A 21,022-nucleotide genomic window follows, 5' to 3' on the forward strand; every position below is an offset into this window, starting at 1 on the left:
TATATAGATTTCAAAATAAAAATAAGTGGATTATTATAAATCAATGAAATGGATATATAAAGTTCTTATTGCGTAATTATGTATCTAGTTCTTCATTTTCATGCGATATATATATATATATATATATATATATATTTTTCTTCTAAAGTTTCTTAATGTCTAAAAAAATTATGTATTCATGTTTGATGATGTATACACTTGATAAAAAAACTTATCAAAACACGCACAAACACATTGCTTATGTTATTTGAATCACAATAATGATAACTAATTCAGTATTTTCGTATGCGAGACATGTTTCGTTTGCACCTATCAATTTAAAAGTTGAAGAAGTGTCAATAAGTTCTCTCTTCACAAGAGAAAACAACTCGAGAAACAATTCATCATCACTTTTGTAACAAGATAAGTAATACTGTAATAACACCAATTTCGTTTTTATATGTATTATACAATATGTTTGTATGCAAGACATGTGCCTAATGCATGTTTTAAAAATGAACAAAAGACGTAATATTAAGGTTCTTATCAACTACGTTTATTAGGATACACACAAAAAAACAAGGAATTGGAAAACACACAATAATACAAATCCAGTCAAAATAAAAAGGTTTAACTCAATATTTGCTCCTTTGTGTTTTACTCTTAAAATTATTTATAAATCCACTCAAATCTAAGTTAAAATCAAATCCTCAAAGAAATCATTTTAAAATCCATTTTTAAATTATAGAACCAATAACAACATATTTGAAATTGGATTTTAAAATGATAAAACCAATAATACTTGATTTGGCTTGAATTTTAAAATCAATTAAAACACTTAAACCAATAACACTCCCTAAGAGAAAACATTTGGATCAAAGACCGTTGAAAAAAAACTCAGTTGCAAAAATTGGAATAGTTGTTGAAGTAACAATATGCATAAACTAGCTTCTCTAGTCATTGAATGTTTGTCCATAAGACTGTTACATCTACACACTTGTTCTAGAGCCCATATCATCTACTAACACATTCATCTCTGCTGTTAGTGAAATTACCTGAGGTCAAAAAATCCCTGTCTACCATGGAACTACACATCTTGAATCTTACCCACCATATTATTGATTCTGCTCTCGTATTCCAACCTTGTATACATCATTTATGGATAAGGAAGAAAATCCACTAACTTGTGGTTTGGTTTCTCACGGGTTTGTTTTTAGAACCAGTTTGAGACACTGAAGTCTCGAAGCTTTCTGAGATGTTTCTCCATGTCTTCTCGTGTTTTGGTCCACTCTTCCCTTTCTATTACCGTTGTCGGGTCATCTCTTTCCCCCTGAAAGAATATAAACAGAGAGAAAAGTTGAGTAATGCTAGTTGAAGGGATACAAAATAACTGCCTGAAGAAATGGTTGTGTATATGGAAAGATACCACGTGTATGATTTTAAAGGAGGTTCCATTATCTCGTATCACGAGCAAGTCATCCTTCCTATCCCTTTTTCGTCCTCCCGGAACTGTCACCTGAAACAGCCTAAACCTTAATATGGGAAGGAAGATTGACCTAGCAGCTTTGAACTGTACAAGGTATCTTAAGCAAAGCTACGTGATTCAGAACTATGACATATATATAAACCACCATGAGACACATTCAGCTCAGGTTTGTGCTCAGACTCAGAACGAGAAAGAGTGCTTAAATATAGTGGAAGGTAACAATGAGACAAACCAAAACTCTGGCTCTGGTGATTGACTTTGACTTGGAGTCAATAACATAGATCTCTTCAAGGTCTAGCACAAACTCAGGGTCGTTTGATCTTCTATTCCGATAATGCTTCGTCAAGAAAACCTGCATTACGCATAAACAATGATCAAGACATCTGTAACCGCTGAACCAAACCAAGTAGTTTCGAGTCAACATGTTTCCTGGTGTGTGTTCCAAGCAATGTAGCCAAAAACAAAGAGAATCCTTGCATCAACGACCTGATGAATCTAACCGTTCAAAATGATGTACCTTGGATATATCCCTCTCAGATTTATACAGAGGATCTCGAGGAGCATCAATAGGCGGTTCAGTAACATTGTAACATCCATAGTCACTCATCGCACATCGAATATACTCTACTTGCAAAACATCATTAAAGCAAAAGCCGTTATCAGCACCAGAACAGAGCATACGTGTTCCAAAACATAACAACCAGTAAGGATTAAAAGGCTGAACCTTTTGAGGCATTGGGGCAAGAACTCTCGGAATCGAGTAAATATCCGTATCCGGAGGAGTCACATACATCTGCACCCACAAAACGACGCCGTATCACTTGAAAGGAAACCAACTGAGAAATTTTTTTTTAAAAAAGAAGCTAAAAGCAGAGAACTTTCTCGTTCTCCATACCTCTCGTTTTCAGGATCAGGCGGTTTCCTGATAAAGAAATCGCAGTCGAGCAAGCTGATCTTATGAAACTCGTCTTCGTTTATCCTGTAATCAACCACCATCTCCGAGTCCCATCCCTGCGTCGACACAAAGCTCTTGCTCTACACGAACGCGATGTCCCCGTCGCCGGCGCCGACGCTCGCGGCTAAGGTAGGGTCGTACTCGACGTCGTAGTCCTTGTTGTCTACCTCCTCCTCGTCCATGTCGTGTAAGTCAAATAAGACGTTTTTCATAATGGACGGTCGTGGACGGTGAAGGAGGTGATTTTGTCAATAATTATGGCTTTCACATGTCCAAACTTCTTCTATAAAAGGAGAGCTAAGCTGAAGAGTAAAGCATCCCAAAATCAAAATCACAGAGAGAACAAGAAGAAGAAGAACGTGAGGGAGAGAAAAAAAAAATTCTTTTTTCTTAGAGAGTTCAGATATTTTCTCCTATTATAACGAGAAAATTATTAATCGATTTCTCCGTTATAATTAAGAGGTTGTAACTCCTATTATTTTTCTCGTAATAAATTCTTCTACCTTGTCCGTGGTTTTTACCCTTTGGAGTTTTCCACGTTAAATCTGGTGTTCCATTTATTACACTATTTCCCTGCTCTATCCGGTCCAGTTTTACAACAAGTGGTATCAGAGCATAGGTTCTGAAAGAAGCAATGGCGGTAAAATTTGAGATCGAAAAATTCAACGGCAGTAACTTTGCGCTGTGGAAGTTGAAGATGAAGGCTATCTTGAGAAAAGATGGTTGTTTAGCGGCCATTAGTGCAAGACCGGCTACATACACAGATGATGATAAATGGAACGAGATGGATGGGAATGCTATGGCAAATCTTCATCTTGCCCTTGCAGATGGAGTGTTGTCAAGCATAGAGGAGAAGAAGATTGCAAAGGAAATATGAGATCACCTTGCAAAATTGTACGAGGCCAAATCGCTGCACAATAAAATTTTCCTCAAGAGGAAGCTTTATACCCTTCGAATGGGAGAATCTACTTCAGTGACGGAGCACATCAACACCTTGAATACTTTATTTTCTCAACTCACTTCGTTGAGTTATAAAGTAGAATCACAAGAACGTGCTGAGCTTCTACTTCAAAGTCTACCAGATTCATATGATCAACTCATCATCAACTTAACAAATAATGTCTCCACCGACAGTCTAGTCTTTGACGATGTTGCAGCTGCGGTTCTAGAAGAAGAAAGTCGGCGCAAAAGTAAGGAAGACAGACGAGAAAATTCTCAAATAGAGGCATTGACGGTGATGAGAGGGAGATCAATGGAACATGGCTCAAGTGGGAGTCACAAACATGGTAGATCAAAGTCAAGAAGTAAGAAGACTTTTAAATGTTACCACTGTGGCAAGAAGGGTCACTTGAAGAAGGATTGTTGGGAATTGAAGAATTCCAACCCTCAAGGAAATGTCGCAAACACTTCAGATAATGGAATCGCGCTATGTTGTGAAGCAGCAATTTCAAGCGAAAATAGAAGAAGGTTCGCTGATATATGGTTGTTCGACTCAGGAGCTACATATCACATGACCTCTAGAAGAGAATGGTTCCATCATTATGAACCCATCTCAGGAGGATCTATGTACAGTTGCAATGATCATGAACTTAAGATTGTTGGCACTGGATCCATTCAACTGAAGATGTATGATGGTACAGTTTGTACTATTCATGAGGTGCGACACGTGGAAGGCCTGAAAAAGAATTTACTATCTGTGGGGCAACTTGATGATCTTGGTTGCAAAGTTGAAGTTCAAAATGATACTCTAAAAGTAATTAGAGGAGCACTTGTGCTGATGAAAGGAGAGAAGATAGCTGCGAAGTTATACATGTTAAGAGGAGAAACTCTGTCAGAATCAGAAGCATCTATTGCTTCAAGCAGTTCAAGTGAGAAAGCTACTACGGTGTGGCATCAGAAACTTGGGCATATGTCTGAACAAGGCATGAAAATTCTTGCAGAGAAGAAGTTACTTCCGGGTCTCACAAAGGTATCACTATCCTTTTGTGAGCATTGTGTGACAAGCAAGCAGCATCGGTTGAAGTTTAGCACGTCAAATTCTAGAAGTAAAGTTATTCTAGAATTGGTTCACTCTGATGTGTGGCAAGCACCTGTTATATCACTAGGAGGAGCGAAGTACTTTGTGTCCTTCATCGATGACTACTCCAGGAGATGTTGGGTGTATCCTATCAAGAGTAAGGCAGATGTGTTTTCAGTTTTCAAAATTTTCAAAGCACGGGTGGAACTTGAATCTGAGAAGAAGATCAAGTGTTTGAGGACATATAATGGAGGTGAATATACTGGTGATGTATTTAGTCAATTCTGTAAAGTATAGGGCATCAAAAGGCAGTTCACTACATCATACACTCCTCAACAAAATAGAGTGGCAGAGCGGATGAACAAGACTCTGTTAGAAAGAACAAGAGCAATGTTGGGAGTGTTGGTCAAAAATCAACGCATGCAAGTTGGTGATGGTGAAGAACACGTTTTTTTCTCTTTGGTTTTTGGTTGGTAAGTTTGGTTGTTACACCAACTCACCACCAACTCACAAATCCCCTCCTATAAATACATGCACGAAGGAGAAGGGGAAAATCATCCCAAAACAAGAAGAGAAGAAGAAGAGAAAAACGTGAGAGAGAGAGAAAAAAAAAAAAAAAAAATTTCTCACAAAAAATCTTCTTTAAGAAATTACGAGTAATTTCTGAGTGTATTTGGGATCGGGGTGTGAGTTGTGAGCTTGTAAAATTTCCTTGGTTGATAATAAAAGATCTGTAGCAGGTCCGGAGACGTAGGCAACATTGGCCGAACTCCGTTAACAATTTTGTGTGTGTGCTCTTTTTCCCGCTCCCACAAATTCTGGTTTACCGCAAAATTTGACCGCGTATTTCCTAACAACTGGTATCAGAGCCTGAGTTACGGTGATCGGTCAAATTTTTTGCGGGGTTACTATTCACGTGAACAGTAATGTGTTCTAATACACGGTGGTTCCAGAAACGATGGGAGGCGAAGACGGTTTGGCGCACAGTATCGGGAAATTTGACGGCACAAATTATGCATTTTGGAGAATGCAAATTGAAGATTATCTGTACGGAAAGAAGCTTCATCAACCGCTGAGCAAGAAGCCTGAGAAGATGGATCATGATGAGTGGGAGCTCCTTGACAGACAAGTTCTGGGTGTTATAAGGTTAACACTGTCGAAAAACGTTGCTCACAACGTTGCGAAGGAGAAGACCACGGAAGGGCTCATGAAAGTTCTCTCTGATATGTATGAGAAACCTTCGGCAAACAATAAGGTGTTTCTCATGAAGAAACTCTTTCATTTGAAGATGGAAGAAGGTGGCCTGGTTGCCGCACATGTGAACGAGTTCAACACGATTGTCAACCAACTGTCATCAGTTGAAATCGAGTTTGAAGATGAAGTGCGAGCACTGATTTTGTTGGCATCTCTGCCAAATAGTTGGGAGCCAATGAGGGCAGCGGTTAGTAACTCTGTGGGTACTCAAAAGCTCAAATTCAATGATGTTAGAGATCGTATCCTTGCTGAGGAAGTTCGAAGGATAGACTCTGGGGAGGCATCAACGAGCTCTGCTTTCAACGTGGAAAACAGAGGGAGAAACCCAGATAGAAATAACCGAAGTAATGGCAGATCGAAGTCAAGGAATGGATGGGGTCAGTTTAAATTCCGACAGCCTGCAGAGTGCTGGAATTGTGGAAAGACAGGTCACATCAAGAAGAATTGTCGAGCACCACCGAAGGAGGAAGACAACACTAGAGGCGGAGCCAATGCAGTGACACGTGAAATCGCTGATGCATTGGTAGTGTCTGTTGATTCTCCGAGGAAAAGTGAAGCTTGTGATGCAGCTGGAAATAACACCAAAGCGTCAATCTCCTATGTTGATAGCCCAGTTGATTCATGGGTTCTTGACTCAGGAGCGTCATTCCACACCACACCGCACCATAACATCATGGAAAATTATATTGCGGGAAATTACGGAAAAGGTATATCTTGCTGATGGATTACCTTTGGACATAGTTGGTATTGGAGATATCAACCTGAAGATGTCAGACGGACTTGTGTGGAAGATTACGAAGGTCAGACATGTGCCAAAGTTGATGCGAAATCTGATCTCAGTAGGTCAACTTGATGATACGGGGCACGATGTTAATTTTGGTGGTGGAGCCTGGAGAGTCAGAAAAGGTTCCATGGTGGTTGCTAGAGGTCATAAAAGAGGTACTCTTTATATGACGACGAGCTATGAAGACACTGTTGCTGTTGTTGAGGATGTCAAACAGACCAAGTTGTGGCATTGTAGATTGGGGCACATGAGTGAGAAAGGGATGAAACTCATGGTAGAAAATGGCGCTCTTCCGGATCTGAAGACGGTGGATCATCAGATGTGTGAAAGTTGCATCCTTGGGAAACAGAAACGAGTTAGTTTCTCTAAAGGAGGAAGAGAGCCAAAATCTGAGAAGTTAGAGCTGGTGCACACTGACGTGTGGGGACCCGCTCCTGTTGCATCGCTGGGAGGTTCGTACTACTATGTGACCTTCATTGATGACTCCACAAGAAAGGTGTGGGTCTACTTCATGAAGAACAAATATGAAGTGTTCTCGGTTTTCAAGAGATGGAAAACCATGGTTGAGGTTGAGACGAATCTCAAGTTGAAGTGCCTAAGGTCTGATAATGGTGGTGAGTATATCAGCGGCGAGTTCACGAGATACTGCGCTGATAACGGGATCAAGATGGAGAAGACTATTCCTGGAACGCCTCAACAGAATGGAATAGCATAAAGGATGAACCGAACCTTGAATGAGCGTGCAAGGAGCATGAGATTACACTGTGGATTACCAAAGACGTTTTGGGCAGATGCAATCAATACCGCAGCCTTCTTAATAAACAGAGGACCGTCTGTACCATTGGGATTTAAGATCCCTGAAGAAGTTTGGAGCGGAAAGAAAGTAAACCTTTCTTATCTAAAGGTGTTTGGTTGCTTAGCTTATGTTCACATTGACGATGCTGCAAGAAGTAAACTTGACTCGAAGTCTAAAAAGTGTTACTTCATCGGTTATGGTGACACGGAGTTTGGTTACCGGTTTTGGGATGACGAAAATCGGAAGATCATCCGCAGCAAAAATGTTGTGTTCAACGAAGAAGCGTTGTACAAGGATAAGCTAAGAGAAGGCTCGGAGAAGAAAGAGCCTGGAGCTGTTGACTTAGAAGATATCCTGACACCGGAGTTGCCACAGGATACCGCAACAGCAGAAGAAGAAATCTCTCAAGACGAGAGTGGTGAGGCTGAAGAAAGTGATGATTCTGAAGTGGTCCCATATACACCAGTCACGGAGTTACGACGGTCAAGCAGAATCATCAGAAAGCCAGTAAGATTCTCTCCATCGCTCAACTACATTCTGCTCACAGACAGAGGCGAGCCTGAATGTTATGAGGAAGCTATGCAAGTTGATGAGTCGATCAAGTGGGAGCTTGCAATGAACGACGAGATGGACTCGTTGTTATCCAATCACACGTGGGAGTTAGCAGATTTGCCTAAGGAGAAAAAGGCATTGCATAACAAGTGGATCTACCGAATAAAAGAAGAACCTGATGGGAGTAAGCGCTATAAAGCGAGGCTTGTTGTGAAGGGATTCCAACAAAAAGAAGGCGTTGACTACACCGAAATCTTCTCTCCTGTAGTCAAGATGGTGACCATTAGAACGGTTCTTGGGCTGGTAGCACAAGAAGATCTGCATCTTCAACAGATGGATGTGAAGACGGCATTTCTTCACGGTGATTTGGATGAGGAAATTTATATGAAGCAACCCGAAGGCTTTGAGATAAAAGGGAAGGAAAGCCTTGTTTGCAAGCTGAAAAGGAGTTTGTACGGCTTAAAACAAGCTCCAAGACAGTGGTATAAACGGTTCGACAACTTTATTAAAGGCGTTGGTTTCTTGAGGTGTGAAGCTGACCACTGTTGTTACTTCAAGACGCTTGAAGAGTCCTACTTGATATTGCTCCTATATGTCGATGACATGTTGATAGTAGGAGCAGACTTGCACGAGATCAATAGTTTGAAGACGAAACTCTCAGAAGAGTTTGCGATGAAAGACCTTGGAGAAGCAAGACAGATTCTAGGGATGAGAATCAGTAGAAGCAAGGAAGGTCTTAAGTTATCACAAGAGGAGTATGTGAAGAAAGTCCTCAAGAGGTTTAACATGGATGATGCGAAGCCAGTTAGTACTCCCCTGGCAAGTCACTTTCGGTTATCCAGAGAACAGTCTCCAAAGACGGAAGACGAGATGGCATGTATGGATAAAGTTCCATATGCCTCTGCTATAGGAAGCCTGATGTACGCGATGATATGTACAAGGCCAGACATTGCACATGCAGTGGGAGTCGTTAGCAGATTTATGAGCAATCCAGGGAAGGAACATTGGGAAGCCGTTAAGTGGATTTTCAGATATCTAAAAGGAAATCCAAGTTTATCGCTATGTTTCACGAAGTCTAAGACGGGATTGCAGGGATATGTTGATGCTGACAATGGAGGTGACATTGACAGCACGAAGAGCACAACCGGGTATGTCTACACCTTTGGCGGTACTGCAATTTGTTGGGTTTCAAAGTTGCAGAAAATTGTATCTCTATCAAGCTGTGAAGCTGAGTATGTTGCTGTAACGGAGGCAACAAAAGAGATGATATGGCTACAGACTTTTCTAGAAGAGCTAGGCCATGACCAAGGGAAAGGTGTGTTGTACTGTGACAGTAAAAGTGCCATTGATTTGGCAAAGAATCCGGTTTACCATGCTCGGACGAAGCACATACATCGTCGGTATCATTTCATCAGATCAGCATTGGAAGATGAAATGTTGGTGCTTGAGAAGATCCCAGGAAGCAAGAATCCGGCAGACATGTTGACGAAGGTCGTGCCGTATGATAAGCTGAGGTTGTGTGCAACCTCAGTTGGCTTGTTGGAGTAACAAGCTGGGAGACCTGCTACATTGATCAAGGTGTGAAGACAGATTGAAATCAGTCTTCAAGTGGGAGATTGTTGGTCAAAAATCAACGCATGCAAGTTGGTGATGGTGAAGAACACGTTTTTTTCTCTTTGGTTTTTTGGTTGGTAAGTTTGGTTGTTACACCAACTCACCACCAACTCACAAATCCCCTCCTATAAATACATGCATGAAGGGGAAGGGGAAAATCATCCCAAAACAAGAAGAGAAGAAGAAGAGAAAAACGTGAGAGAGAGAAAAAAAAAACTTTTTTTTTCTCACAAAAAATCTTCTTTAAGAAATTACGAGTAATTTCTGAGTGTATTTGGGATCGGGGTGTGAGTTGTGAGCTTGTAAAATTTCCTTGGTTGATAATAAAAGATCTGTAGCAGGTCCGGAGACGTAGGCAACATTGGCCGAACTCCGTTAACAATTTTGTGTGTGTGCTCTTTTTCCCGCTCCCACAAATTCTGGTTTACCGCAAAATTTGACCGCGTATTTCCTAACAGGGAGCTGCAAGCTTAGAGAAGAAATTCTGGGCAGAAGCAGTCAAGACCGCCTGTTATATGATAAATCTGTCGCCATCAACTGCAATTGAGTTGAAAACACCGATGGAGATGTGGACAGGAAAGCCTGTCGACTATTCAGACCTCCATATATTTGGGAGTCCAGTGTATGTAATGTACAATAACCAAGAAACTACAAAGCTGGATCCAAAGTCTAGAAAGTGTGTGTTCTTGGGATATGCTGATGGAGTAAAGGGGTATCGCCTGTGGGATCCCACTGCCCACAAGGTTATAATCAACAGAGATGTTATCTTCACAGAAGATAAGAAGATCGAAGAAGAAAGAAGCAGTTCAAAAGAAAGGTCAGAGACTGTAGCAGTACAAGTGGAAAAGGAGAAATCTTCTAGAGCAACACCAGAACACGAGGAAGCCGAACCTGCCGAGTTGGAAGAAGAACTTGGTAAAGGAAAACGTGTAAGAACTACACCAGCTTGGCACTAGGATTATGATCTGAACTGCAACGTTGCATATTGTCTTTTAACTGAGGACGGAGAGCCATCAAATCTCCAAGAAGCAATGAGCAGTCCAGATGTTTCTCAGTGGATGGAAGCAATGCAAGAAGAAATTGAAGCTCTACATAAAAATAAAACTTGGGAGCTCGTACCATTACCGCAAGGAAGAAAAGCCATTGGAAACAAATGGGTCTATAAGATCAAGCGAAATGGTGATGACCAAGTGGAGCGGTATCGTGCTAGATTGGTGGTGAAAGGATATGCTCAGAAAGAAGGCATTGACTTCAATGAAATTTTTTCACCTGTGGTTCGACTTACAACAGTTCGGATACTGTTGGCAATGTGCGCTACATTTGACTTACATCTAGAGCAACTAGATGTGAAAACAACGTTTCTTCATGGAGATCTTGAGGAAGAAATTTATATGCTCCAACCAGAAGGTTTTGAAGAAAAAGAAAAGGAGAACTTGGTTTGCAGGTTAAACAAATCTCTGTACGGTCTAAAGCAGGCGCCAAGATGTTGGTACAAGAGATTTGATTCCTTCATCATGAGCCTTGGATATAGCAGACTTCATGCAGACCCTTGTGCATATTTCAAGAGGTTTAGTGAAACAGAGTTCATTACTCTGCTGTTATATGTAGATGACATGTTGATAGCAGGCCCCAACAATGATCGTATCAATGAATTGAAGGCACAGTTGGCTAGGGAGTTCGAGATGAAGGACTTGGGACCAGCAAACAAGATTCTAGGGATGCAAATTCACCGAGACAGAAATAATAGGAAGATTTGGCTGTCACAGAAGAATTATTTGAAGAAAATCTTGCGGAGGTTCAACATGTAAGATTGTAAGCCAATCTTTACCCCACTTCCTATTAATTTCAAGTTATCCTCCGGTATGAGTCCTAGCAGTGAAGAAGGAAGGATGGAAATGTCTCGAGTGCCGTATGCATCAGCAGTGGGGAGCTTAATGTTCGCAATGATTTGTACACGACCAGACATTGCACAAGCAGTGGGAGTAGTAAGTCGGTACATGGCGAATCCTGGCAAAGAGCATTGGAATGCCGTAAAGAGGATTTTACGGTACATTAAAGGAACCTCGGATGTTGCATTATGTTATGGAGGATCAGACTTTGTTGTCAGAGGCTATGCTGATTCAGATTATGCAGACGATCTAGATAAAAACAAATCCACAACCGGTTATGTGTTTGCACTCGCTAGCGGAGCTGTAAGTTGGGTTTCAAAACTACAGTCAATTGTAGCTACATCGACAACCGAAGCAGAGTATGTAGCAGCTACACAAGCTAGTAAAGAGGCGATGTGTTTGAAGATGGTAATGGAGGAACTCGGGCACAAACAAGAGAAAATTTCTCTTTTTTGTGACAGCCAGAGTGCCGTGCATCTTGCAAGGAATCCAGCCTTTCATTCAAAAACCAAGCACATACGAGTCCAGTATCACTTCGTTCGTGAGAAAGTGGAAGAAGGCACGGTGGATATGCAGAAGATTCATACAAAAGAAAATGTAGCAGATTTTATGACGAAAGCAGTCACTACTGACAAGTTTATTTGGTGTCTATCCTCTTGTGGCCTGAAGGAGACGTAAGCAACATGGAATGACAAGGTAGAAAGAATGGTGTGAAGATCCGATTGATCCTCAATCAAATCTTCAAGTGGGAGATTGTAAGTCAAATAACACATTTTTCATAATGGACGGTGATGGACAGTGAAGTTGGACGGTGAAGGAGGTGATTTTGTCAATAATTATGGCTTTTACATGTCCAAACTTCTTCTATTAAAGGAGAACTAAGCTGAAGAGGAAAGCATCCCAAAATCAAAATCACGGAGAGAAGAAGAAGAAGAAGGACGTGAGAGAGAGAAAAAAAAATTCTTTTTTTCTTACGAGTATTTGAGATCGGGTTGAGAGAAAATTATTTAGAAAGTTCGGGTATTTTCTCCTATTATAACGAGAAAATTATTAATCGATTTCTCTGTTATAATTGAGAGGTTGTAACTCCTATTATTTTTCTAGTAATAAATTCTTCTACCTTATCCGTGGTTTTTACGGGGTTTTCCACGTTAAATCTGGTGTTCTATTTATTACACTATTTCTCAAATTATTAGCTGCGACCCTGCTCTATCCGGTCCAGTTTTACAACATGTCGTACTCGTCCGGTTCTCCACCGTCAGCGTCGACGTCTTCTACTCTGACGATGGTTGAACGGTTACGACGGAGGGATTTGAGTGTTAGTGGCGCGAAATTGGGGACGGTGGGGAGAAGCCGATGCGTTTTGGCGGAGAAAGGCGGAGGAGGTTTGGAAGTGAGTGAGAGTAGAGATAAGGAGGGAGAAGCGGCGGAAGACGCCTATGGGGGAAGGGGATAAAGCTCTCAGTCTCACCGTTGTAAAATAAATTAATTTAAATGATGACAGTATTATTATTTCATTTATTTATTTTTACAGTAAGCTTCTGTCAGTATGATTATTTGCATCTCGAGGCTCTTATACTATGTTGAAATTAGAATAATTTTCTTCAATCGCGCTGTACCGGTTTCCCCCATCCATAATCCCGGGGGAAATTAGATTTGTTTCTCTGTCGCGAGAATCATCATCATCGACCTCCGTTACTTCTCTCTCCGTCACCGATCCCAATCGAGACTCCCTGCGATGTGGTGATCTCTCTCTCTCCCGCCACTGGTCTACGATTGCTCGCTCGGTGTAGCCTTGTGAATAATTAGGGGTTTTTTTCTACGATTCGATCGCGTGCTTCTGGACACTGTCTTCGCTGCTAGATTAGATTTCGGATCATTCTCGAATGGCAGCGGCGAGGCCGGCGGCGAGCCAGGATCTGTTCGATGCGTATTTCAGGAGAGCGGATTTGGATGGAGATGGTCGTATCAGTGGAGCTGAGGCTGTCGCTTTCTTCCAAGGCTCTAATTTGCCTAAGAACGTCCTTGCTCAGGTTCTTCTTCCCCCCCCCCCCCCCCCCCAAAACCTGCATCTCCTTTCCTTCCAATGCTCTAGATGTATCTACTTGAGCAAATTGAGTGATAGAGAAGCAATTTAGATGTATCCTCTTGTATGCATAGAACATTTCGTGAAATGGGGGAACTCTAAAAAAATTAAATATCATACGTTGTTGGACTATAGACAACATTTGCAGATTCGTTCAGCTATAAGTTTCTGAGCGCCTTTTGTACAGTTAGTCTCTGGATTGTTAATGGTGTAGACTTTTTTTTTGTTTTTCCATCCTTGTAGGTATGGTCTTACGCAGATGCGAAAAAAGCTGGTTACCTTGGTCGAGCGGAGTTTTATAATGCTCTAAAGTTGGTAACTGTGGCGCAAAGTAGACGGGAATTAACTCCTGAGATAGTCAAGGCTGCAGTCTATAGTCCTGCTTCTGCCAATATCCCTGCTCCCAAAATAAATCTTGCTGCGACACCCTCTCCACAGCCCAGGGGAGTTGTGCCTGCTACACAAGCTCAGGGAGGCGCGTCACTGCCATCAGTACCGGCTGGTATGAGAGGGCCTCAGATGGGTGGAACCGTAAGCACTAGTAACCAGCAAGTAGTCCCGGGCCAGCAGAACCAATTTACTGGGCCATCTTCATCTCAACCACAGCAAAACTTTCAAAGCCAGGGTATGCCAGCTGGAGGGACTAGTGCGCCTCGTCCTGCAACCCAACCTATGCCATCTGATTGGCTCAGCGGCAGAAGTGCCGGGCCCTCTGGGCAAGTGAATTCTCAAATTCCTTCGAATCAAAGTGGATATGGTTTGACAGCACCTAACTCAGTTGCTAACAATATACCAAAACCGCATATGACAACTGCAGTAATAAGTTCTACAACAGCCAGACCTCAAGAATCAGCGCCTGTGCATAAGCCCCAAGATTCATCTGCTCATTCAGGTGCTCGTGCTCTAGATGCTCCATCCAGTCAACTGGCTGCATCAGGAAACGGTTTTCCCTCTGACTCACTTTTCGGAGATGTGTTTACAGTTGCTTCCTCGCAGCCAAAACAACAGTCTGCGGGAACTATGTCAATGGGCATCTCACCTTCTTCTGGTACAACTGGCTCTACTGTTGGAGTTGGGCTTGCAGCTTCCAGTCAGGTGACCCAGCGTCAGTCTCAGCCCCAACCCCAACCCCGACCACAGCACCACCCCCGACCCCAAATCCAAATCCAACACCAACCCCACCCCCACCCCCAGTCCCAAGCCCCTTTGCCAAGAATGACTCCAGCTGCCGTCCAGAAATATGCAAAGGTATTTGTGCAAGTTGACACTGATAGGGACGGCAAGATCACTGGGCATCAGGCTCGGAATCTGTTCTTAAGTTGGAAGCTCCCGCGAGGTAGTCTAATTTCTTTTCTGTTGCTTCATCCGTTAACCACTATTTTAGTTTCAGTTTGACCATGTTCTTATAATGGTGAACATGCATAATAATTAAGTGACACATCTCTAGTTATGTATAGTATTGAAATTATTGGTCAACTGCCATTTTAGGTGAAATCTTAAGTATTTCATCTTTTGTTCAACGTGTAGACGATACATGGATAGTGATAAATATCATCTCAAGCAGAAATTGTTATACTTTATTTTTGGATTATAGACCGTTTTATGTGTTCAATGATGTTCCTTGGTATTACAGAGGCTTTGAAGCAGGTATGGGATTTATCTGATCAAGATAATGATAGCATGCTTTCCTTGAGAGAGTTCTGTATTGCTGTCTATCTAATGGAGCGTTATAGAGAGGGCCGACCTCTTCCCCCTGTGTTCCCAAGCACTATAATATCTAGTGAGAGCATGTTTACCTCTCCTAGTCAATCTGTGGCACCACAAGGCAATGCATCCTGGGGACATACACATGGTATTGCATCACACAAACCTTTTTTCTGTATTACTTGCATTAATTTTCTGAAGTATGCAGATTCATTCTTGGATCAAATATTGTAGGTCAAGTTCATGGGGCCCCGAGGCCACCAGCTATTCCCAAAGGAAAGCCTCCAAGGCCGGTCCCTCTCTCTCCTAGTGATGGAATGGTCCAGTCCACTCAGCCAAAGCGTAAAATGCCTGAGTTGGAAAAACATCTGGTGGATCAACTTAGCAAAGAGGAGCAAGATTCGCTCAACTCAAAGTTTGAAGAAGCCACTGCTATTGATAAAAAGGCACTCTCTTGTTTCTCCCTGATTTTAATGTGCTACTGTGGTGAATTTCTTTGATTAATATGGCACTAATATGATTAATTGTAGATTTTGGTAGTCATATTCTAGATTATAAGTTTCAAACCTGGAAGATATCAAACAACCTCTGAGAACTACGCATAGTCTTTAAATTTTTTCTAAACCTGATTGAACCTACTCACTACAATTTGTGTGATATTCTCGTGTAGGTGATCAGTTGTCCATGTAGTCTTTATTGACGTAACCTATAATTTTATGTGACTGCCATTTCTTTTTTTAAGTTCCTTGTATTTTGGTCTTCAGGTGGACGACCTTGAAAAGGAAATAGCTGATTCCAAGCAGAAAATTGAGTTCTTCCATGCTAAGATGCAGGAACTTGTAAGTATATTTATTTATTAAGCTTGGTCGTTTCTTTCCTAAAATGTTGTTTGAAATCGCTTTAATGATCACAAGAAGTAGACGCAACAATTGTTTGACACTATGATTGTATATTTATTAAGTGATTTCAAAAGTTCTAGGAAATAGTTGTTTTCAGGGACCTCATTATTATTACCAACGATCGGTTTGTTTATATAACATTTTCCATTTGGTTCCTTGGGTGACAGGTTTTATACAAGAGTAGATGTGACAACCGGTACAATGAGATTACGGAGAGAGTCTCGGGTGATAAACGTGAGGTATAGAGTTTCTGTTATCGCACTTCTTCTATAATGGTATCAAAGATCCAGTTTGATTACCTAACAAAATCAACCTGTAATCCAGCTTGAATCTCTAGCAAAAAAATACGAGGAGAAATACAAGAAGTCTGGCAATGTAGGCTCTAAATTGACTATTGAAGAGGCGACATTCCGCGATATACAGGTAGTTTAGAAGTATCATCGCAGGACCATGGCGTACTTTGAATTGTCGCCCTCAGAAATATGATAATCTTCCCTTTAAAATGCAGGAGAAGAAGATGGAATTGTACCAGGCCATAGTCAAATTTGAAGAAGGCAAGCTTGATGATAGTATTGTTAAGGTAGACCACACGTGCTATCTGGTTGACTCAATATAATTGGTAGTTCTAGTATGCTGAATGTTGTCTTGTAGGAGCGCACTGAACACATCCAATCGGGACTTGAGGAACTAATTAAAAATTTGAATGAGCGCTGCAAACAATATGGAGTACGTGGCAAACCCACTTCTCTGGTGGAGCTTCCTTTTGGTATAGATTTCACCTCTTCTCCTTAAAAGTTAAATATCACCTTTAGTATTATATTCTCTTGATCAGTGGCTCGAAAGGTTACCACATTTTCAGGCTGTTTATGTTAAAATCTATAATTTTATTATTCAAGAATTTGATTAAACGGTGATGCTTTTGTACAACACGAAACTCAGTATAGTTGGCTCTTTATGTAGTGTTGCCAGAAAGACTTCTGTGGACACAACTTTATACCTGGTGTATATTCATTTCTATATATTCATGGGATTTTCTCACGTTTTACAGGTTGGCAACCTGGAATCCAAGAAGGTGCTGCTGATTGGGATGAAGATTGGGATAAATTAGAGGAGGAAGGTGAGATTATCGAAGAAGAATGGCTTTACATGTTTAATCAATTTTCTTGTTCTTCTTTATATTTTTGCTCTTTTTGGGTTATTATCTTTCTTCCAAGACAGGGTGTAGATTTTGTAGTTGAACCCTTGAACTTTGCATCTTAATTTTTCTTCTTCTTCCAGGGTTTACCTTCGCCAAGGAACTCACAATGGATGTCCAAAATGTCATTGCCCCACCAAAGGAAAAATCATCTACTTGGAAGAAAGAAGTCACCGCCTCTTCAAATGAAGGTGAAAACCTTACATCCTCAGATGTTGAGTCTAAAAAGGAGAAAAATGCAAGCACTCGAGAAGAGGCATCAGAACATTCAGACGGTAAAGCAGATAGAAACGGATCTCTGGATGACTCTGATGTTAGAAAGGGTGTTGAAGCCGATGGTTCACCCGGAACCAAAGATACGACGAGGTACGCTTTTTTTCATATTAGACCTCGTGTGTCTTGGATTGCATCTTTCTCAACTATGAATTTTTATTTGCTTTCCTACACATCTCGCGCGACTTACATTGTCTATATTTTACTCACTCTTGCCACAGTGAAAATGGCCATGATGATGGTGAATCTACTGCTTCTGCTGGCAAAACTATAAACGAACCTAGTTATGACTCTCACGATGAGACAGATGACCACGGAAAGGTATAATGTGCTCATGAGCTCTAAATTAATATTGATGCTTCGTCATCTTTAATCTAATTGTTCTGAGTGTTGTATGTTTACGCAGGACAAGAAGCATGATAGTGATTTTGGATTCGGGTTCGGATTCGATGACTTCAGCATTAAGCCTATAAAAACGGGTTCAACCCTATCAAACGACTTCCTCCCTCCAAAGCTATCTATATTTTCCGATTCTGTCCCAAGCCCTCCGGCAAATGCAAATGACGGTTTCACTGCAAAACCTTCCTTGTTTGCTGACTCCGTCCCGAGCACTCCAGCAACAACCACTGCCTCTTACTCAGGCCAGAAATCATACTTCGATGAGTCTGTTCCAAGCACTCCTGCTTACGCAGGTAAATCATTCTTCGACGACTCGGTTCCAAGCACTCCTGCTTATCCTGGAAACTTGTTTCCCGAGAAGAAATCCTTCTTCGACGACTCCGTCCCAAGCACACCTGCTTACAGCACGTCTGATTTTGGTGGGAAGCCGTTTGCATCAGAGACTCCTCGTTCGGACAACTTGTTCCCAGGAAGAAGTCCCTTCATGTTCGACTCTGTCCCAAGCACACCTGCAGCACACGATGACTTCTCTTCCAACAGCTTCTCCCGCTTCGATTCATTCAACAGCAATAACAACAACGACGCTTTCTCTCTATCCCGCTCAGACTCGATGCGCAGCACAAGCGAGCCAGATCCATTCGCGTCTAGGTTTGATTCTTTCAACTATCAGAGATATGATTCCTTCAATGCACAAAGCTATGACAACAACAACGCTTCAGAGACACCTAAAGCTTCGTTGACGAGGTTTGACTCGATTGGAAGCACTAGAGACTCCGATTACAGTCACGGGTATGGGTTCGATGATCATGACCCGTTTGGTTCTACGGGACTATTCAAAACAACTACAAGTACAGCTGAGACACCTCGGAGTACGGATCATTGGAATGCCTTCTAGCCCCCGAAGCCCACGCGTGATGCGAGTATGATCACATATATAGTTTGCTGTTTTTCTCAGAGTCGGAAGAGTTAGCATTTTAAAAGATTTTTTTGGTCTCCTAGTAGTTTACTTTCTTTGCTCTTCTTTTTTTTTTTTTTTTTTTGGTCAAACTTTTTCTTTGCTCTTCTTTGTTGTGATAAATAAGAAATTTATTGCATCTTTTGTATGGATGGATTATATTCATATTTTTATATTAGATTGATTTTTTTTTTCTGTGGAATAGCCCGTATTTATCAATAATTTTATTTTATTTAAAACCTCTTTATTATAAAGTAATGATAAATTCGCTACGGTATATCAAATGTATATATATCTTTATGATCATATAATAGAAATCTCTGATAAAATACACCACCACGAATCAAATCTCATATTTCCTTGCGGGAAAACGTTTAATATCATATACTTTTAATTAATCTCACATATTTTCTATGATTACTGAAATGAACAAATTTCAATTTTGTCGATATGTTTTGTTTATCATTTAAATGTTAAATTCAAAATTTTAGATTCGAAATTATGTGGTACAACTTGTATAATTAGCTTTTAGTGTTATCAAGTTATACTTTGAGATAGTATAATTTGGTATAACTAAGTTCTAATTTAAAAAAGTTATACCGTTATCAAAGTATAACTTGGTAAAAGTATAACTTGGTATAATTAGGATAATTGTAATCGATCTATAGTATAATTTGATAAAACTGTTTTTCTTTTTAATTCTAGTTTTACATTTACGTTTCTTAGTTCTAAAAATTGAAAATATAAAATAATCAAAAGAAGATCGAAGAAAAAGAAATAAAAAATCTAAGAAATTCGAAAAATGAAAAACAAGACTGAAGAAAGAAAAACTTTAAAGAAAAAAGATGAGAAAAACGAACAAATCGATTGAGAAGAAACACGTCGATATAAAGGAGCAAACAATCAAAAGAGGATGATGAAATTGGAGAAAAATAAGAAGATCTGGAAAGAAATAAAGAATGACAAACCTAAAGAATAAGAGATTGAAGAATAAATAAGCTGTAAATATTAGGTTCAAAACAATAATGTCACACTTCATAAATAGATAAATTTGTTTAAATTGAGGTTTTACATCAGTTTGAAATTAAAGATAAGTAAGAATAAAATGAATTTTAGAAAAAAAGTATATTAGAATATTGTTTGGGAGCATAAGCGTTTCAACAATTGATTCAATCAACTATTAAAATTAATTGTTTATAAACTCTCAGCTGTACAGAAAGTGTTCATATGCTCCTCTTTATTTTATTTTATTTAGTTAAAATCGATATAAAAGTTAATTAAACCAAACCAAATCTAATTAATTTATAGATATTGCAATTCTCAGTTTAACTAAATCTATTTTAGAGCTCTTTTATTTATTTATTTTAGTTCTCTTCTTTCTTCATCTTTTTGGTTTGTTTTTCATTCTTCATCAATCCACATATTTGTTCTTTTCCTTGTCAATATACTCTTCTTTATTTTTGGATTTCCCATCTCTTAATCTTCTTCAATCTATATTTCTTCTTCGATTTCACCCACGAATTTCTTTTTTCGTTGGTTATCAACGTCTTTTTAATTCAAAAGCTTAACAATGTAATCAAACTTGAACATTACAATGCCTTATTTTCTAGCATTCAATTATATATATATATATATGGTTAGCAGAGAATGTGGTGTGTGGTCCCACTTGAAGATGTGATTTCCCAAGGTATTCTGATGTAGTTCGTGATGTATTTCAAAACGTGTGTCAAGACGGTAAGTTGTGAAGATGCTTACAAGGAAGTTTCCTTACATGGATTGCGTGTGTAAGTGGAGCTTGGAAAAATAGAATATCTTGTTGAAGACAAAAAACGTTTTCCATTAAGCTAAGGTTTTACTTGGAGAGGAAGTGTTACTTGAAGAAGAATAGGAAATTTTGCTTATTAGGAAATTGAAATTCATTAAAGTGCATTTAGTGAACTTGGAGAGCAAGTTTAAGATTTATTATATAAGGAGGGACGTGCCTTATGAGAAGAGAAGATCGAGAGAGAAGTTTTATTTGTTGATTGTATTGCTTGGTGTCAAAGTATATTCTAAAGCAGTTCGTGATGGAGTATGATGTGGACTTAGTTTGGTAACGTTGATGTTGATGTAGTGTCTGACGGAGTGTTCCGTTGTACTTGGTGTTGACGTTACGTGTGGTGGAGTTGTCTGGTGTATTGTGGTG

The 21,022-nt window shown here is 40.1% G+C and overlaps 2 protein-coding genes across 2 annotated transcripts; one reads left to right on the forward strand and one right to left on the reverse strand.

Moving 5' to 3' along the window:
* Positions 1-895: 895 nt before the first annotated feature.
* LOC106425901 (PLASTID TRANSCRIPTIONALLY ACTIVE protein 6, chloroplastic) lies at positions 896-2,600 on the reverse strand. The gene is made up of 6 exons (XM_048766503.1): positions 2,361-2,600; positions 2,190-2,258; positions 1,983-2,089; positions 1,698-1,817; positions 1,406-1,495; positions 896-1,309 (listed from the first exon to the last, which is right to left on the reverse strand). Exons 3-6 carry the CDS (start codon positions 2,070-2,072, stop codon positions 1,193-1,195), a joined length of 417 nt encoding a protein of 138 aa, XP_048622460.1. The 5' UTR covers positions 2,073-2,089; positions 2,190-2,258; positions 2,361-2,600; the 3' UTR covers positions 896-1,192.
* A 9,926-nt stretch (positions 2,601-12,526) lies between these two features.
* LOC106446599 (epidermal growth factor receptor substrate 15-like 1) lies at positions 12,527-19,032 on the forward strand. Its single transcript, XM_048766500.1, has 13 exons — positions 12,527-13,359; positions 13,656-14,748; positions 15,046-15,264; positions 15,351-15,562; positions 15,881-15,955; positions 16,183-16,254; positions 16,340-16,438; positions 16,524-16,595; positions 16,667-16,781; positions 17,064-17,132; positions 17,294-17,576; positions 17,705-17,804; positions 17,890-19,032. Exons 1-13 carry the CDS (start codon positions 13,213-13,215, stop codon positions 18,775-18,777), a joined length of 3,444 nt encoding a protein of 1,147 aa, XP_048622457.1. The 5' UTR covers positions 12,527-13,212; the 3' UTR covers positions 18,778-19,032.
* Positions 19,033-21,022: the final 1,990 nt, after the last annotated feature.

Source organism: Brassica napus, chromosome C8 (assembly GCF_020379485.1).
Source record: "Brassica napus cultivar Da-Ae chromosome C8, Da-Ae, whole genome shotgun sequence".
NCBI lineage: Eukaryota > Viridiplantae > Streptophyta > Magnoliopsida > Brassicales > Brassicaceae > Brassica > Brassica napus.

What these genes read in the sequence shown, in the direction of transcription:
- LOC106425901 (XM_048766503.1), bottom strand. Translation starts at nt 2,072, where the DNA reads ATGAGTGACTATGGATGTTACAATGTTACTGAACCGCCTATTGATGCT. An exon ending in CTGAGAGGGATATATCCAAG is followed by an intron (nt 1,818 to 1,982) that starts GTACATCATTTT and finishes TGCGTAATGCAG; the next exon opens with GTTTTCTTGACGAAGCATTA. An exon ending in CCTTTAAAATCATACACGTG is followed by an intron (nt 1,310 to 1,405) that starts GTATCTTTCCAT and finishes ATATTCTTTCAG; the next exon opens with GGGGAAAGAGATGACCCGAC.
- LOC106446599 (XM_048766500.1), top strand. Translation starts at nt 13,213, where the DNA reads ATGGCAGCGGCGAGGCCGGCGGCGAGCCAGGATCTGTTCGATGCGTAT. An exon ending in TCTGGTGGAGCTTCCTTTTG is followed by an intron (nt 16,782 to 17,063) that starts GTATAGATTTCA and finishes CACGTTTTACAG; the next exon opens with GTTGGCAACCTGGAATCCAA. An exon ending in AGACAGATGACCACGGAAAG is followed by an intron (nt 17,805 to 17,889) that starts GTATAATGTGCT and finishes ATGTTTACGCAG; the next exon opens with GACAAGAAGCATGATAGTGA.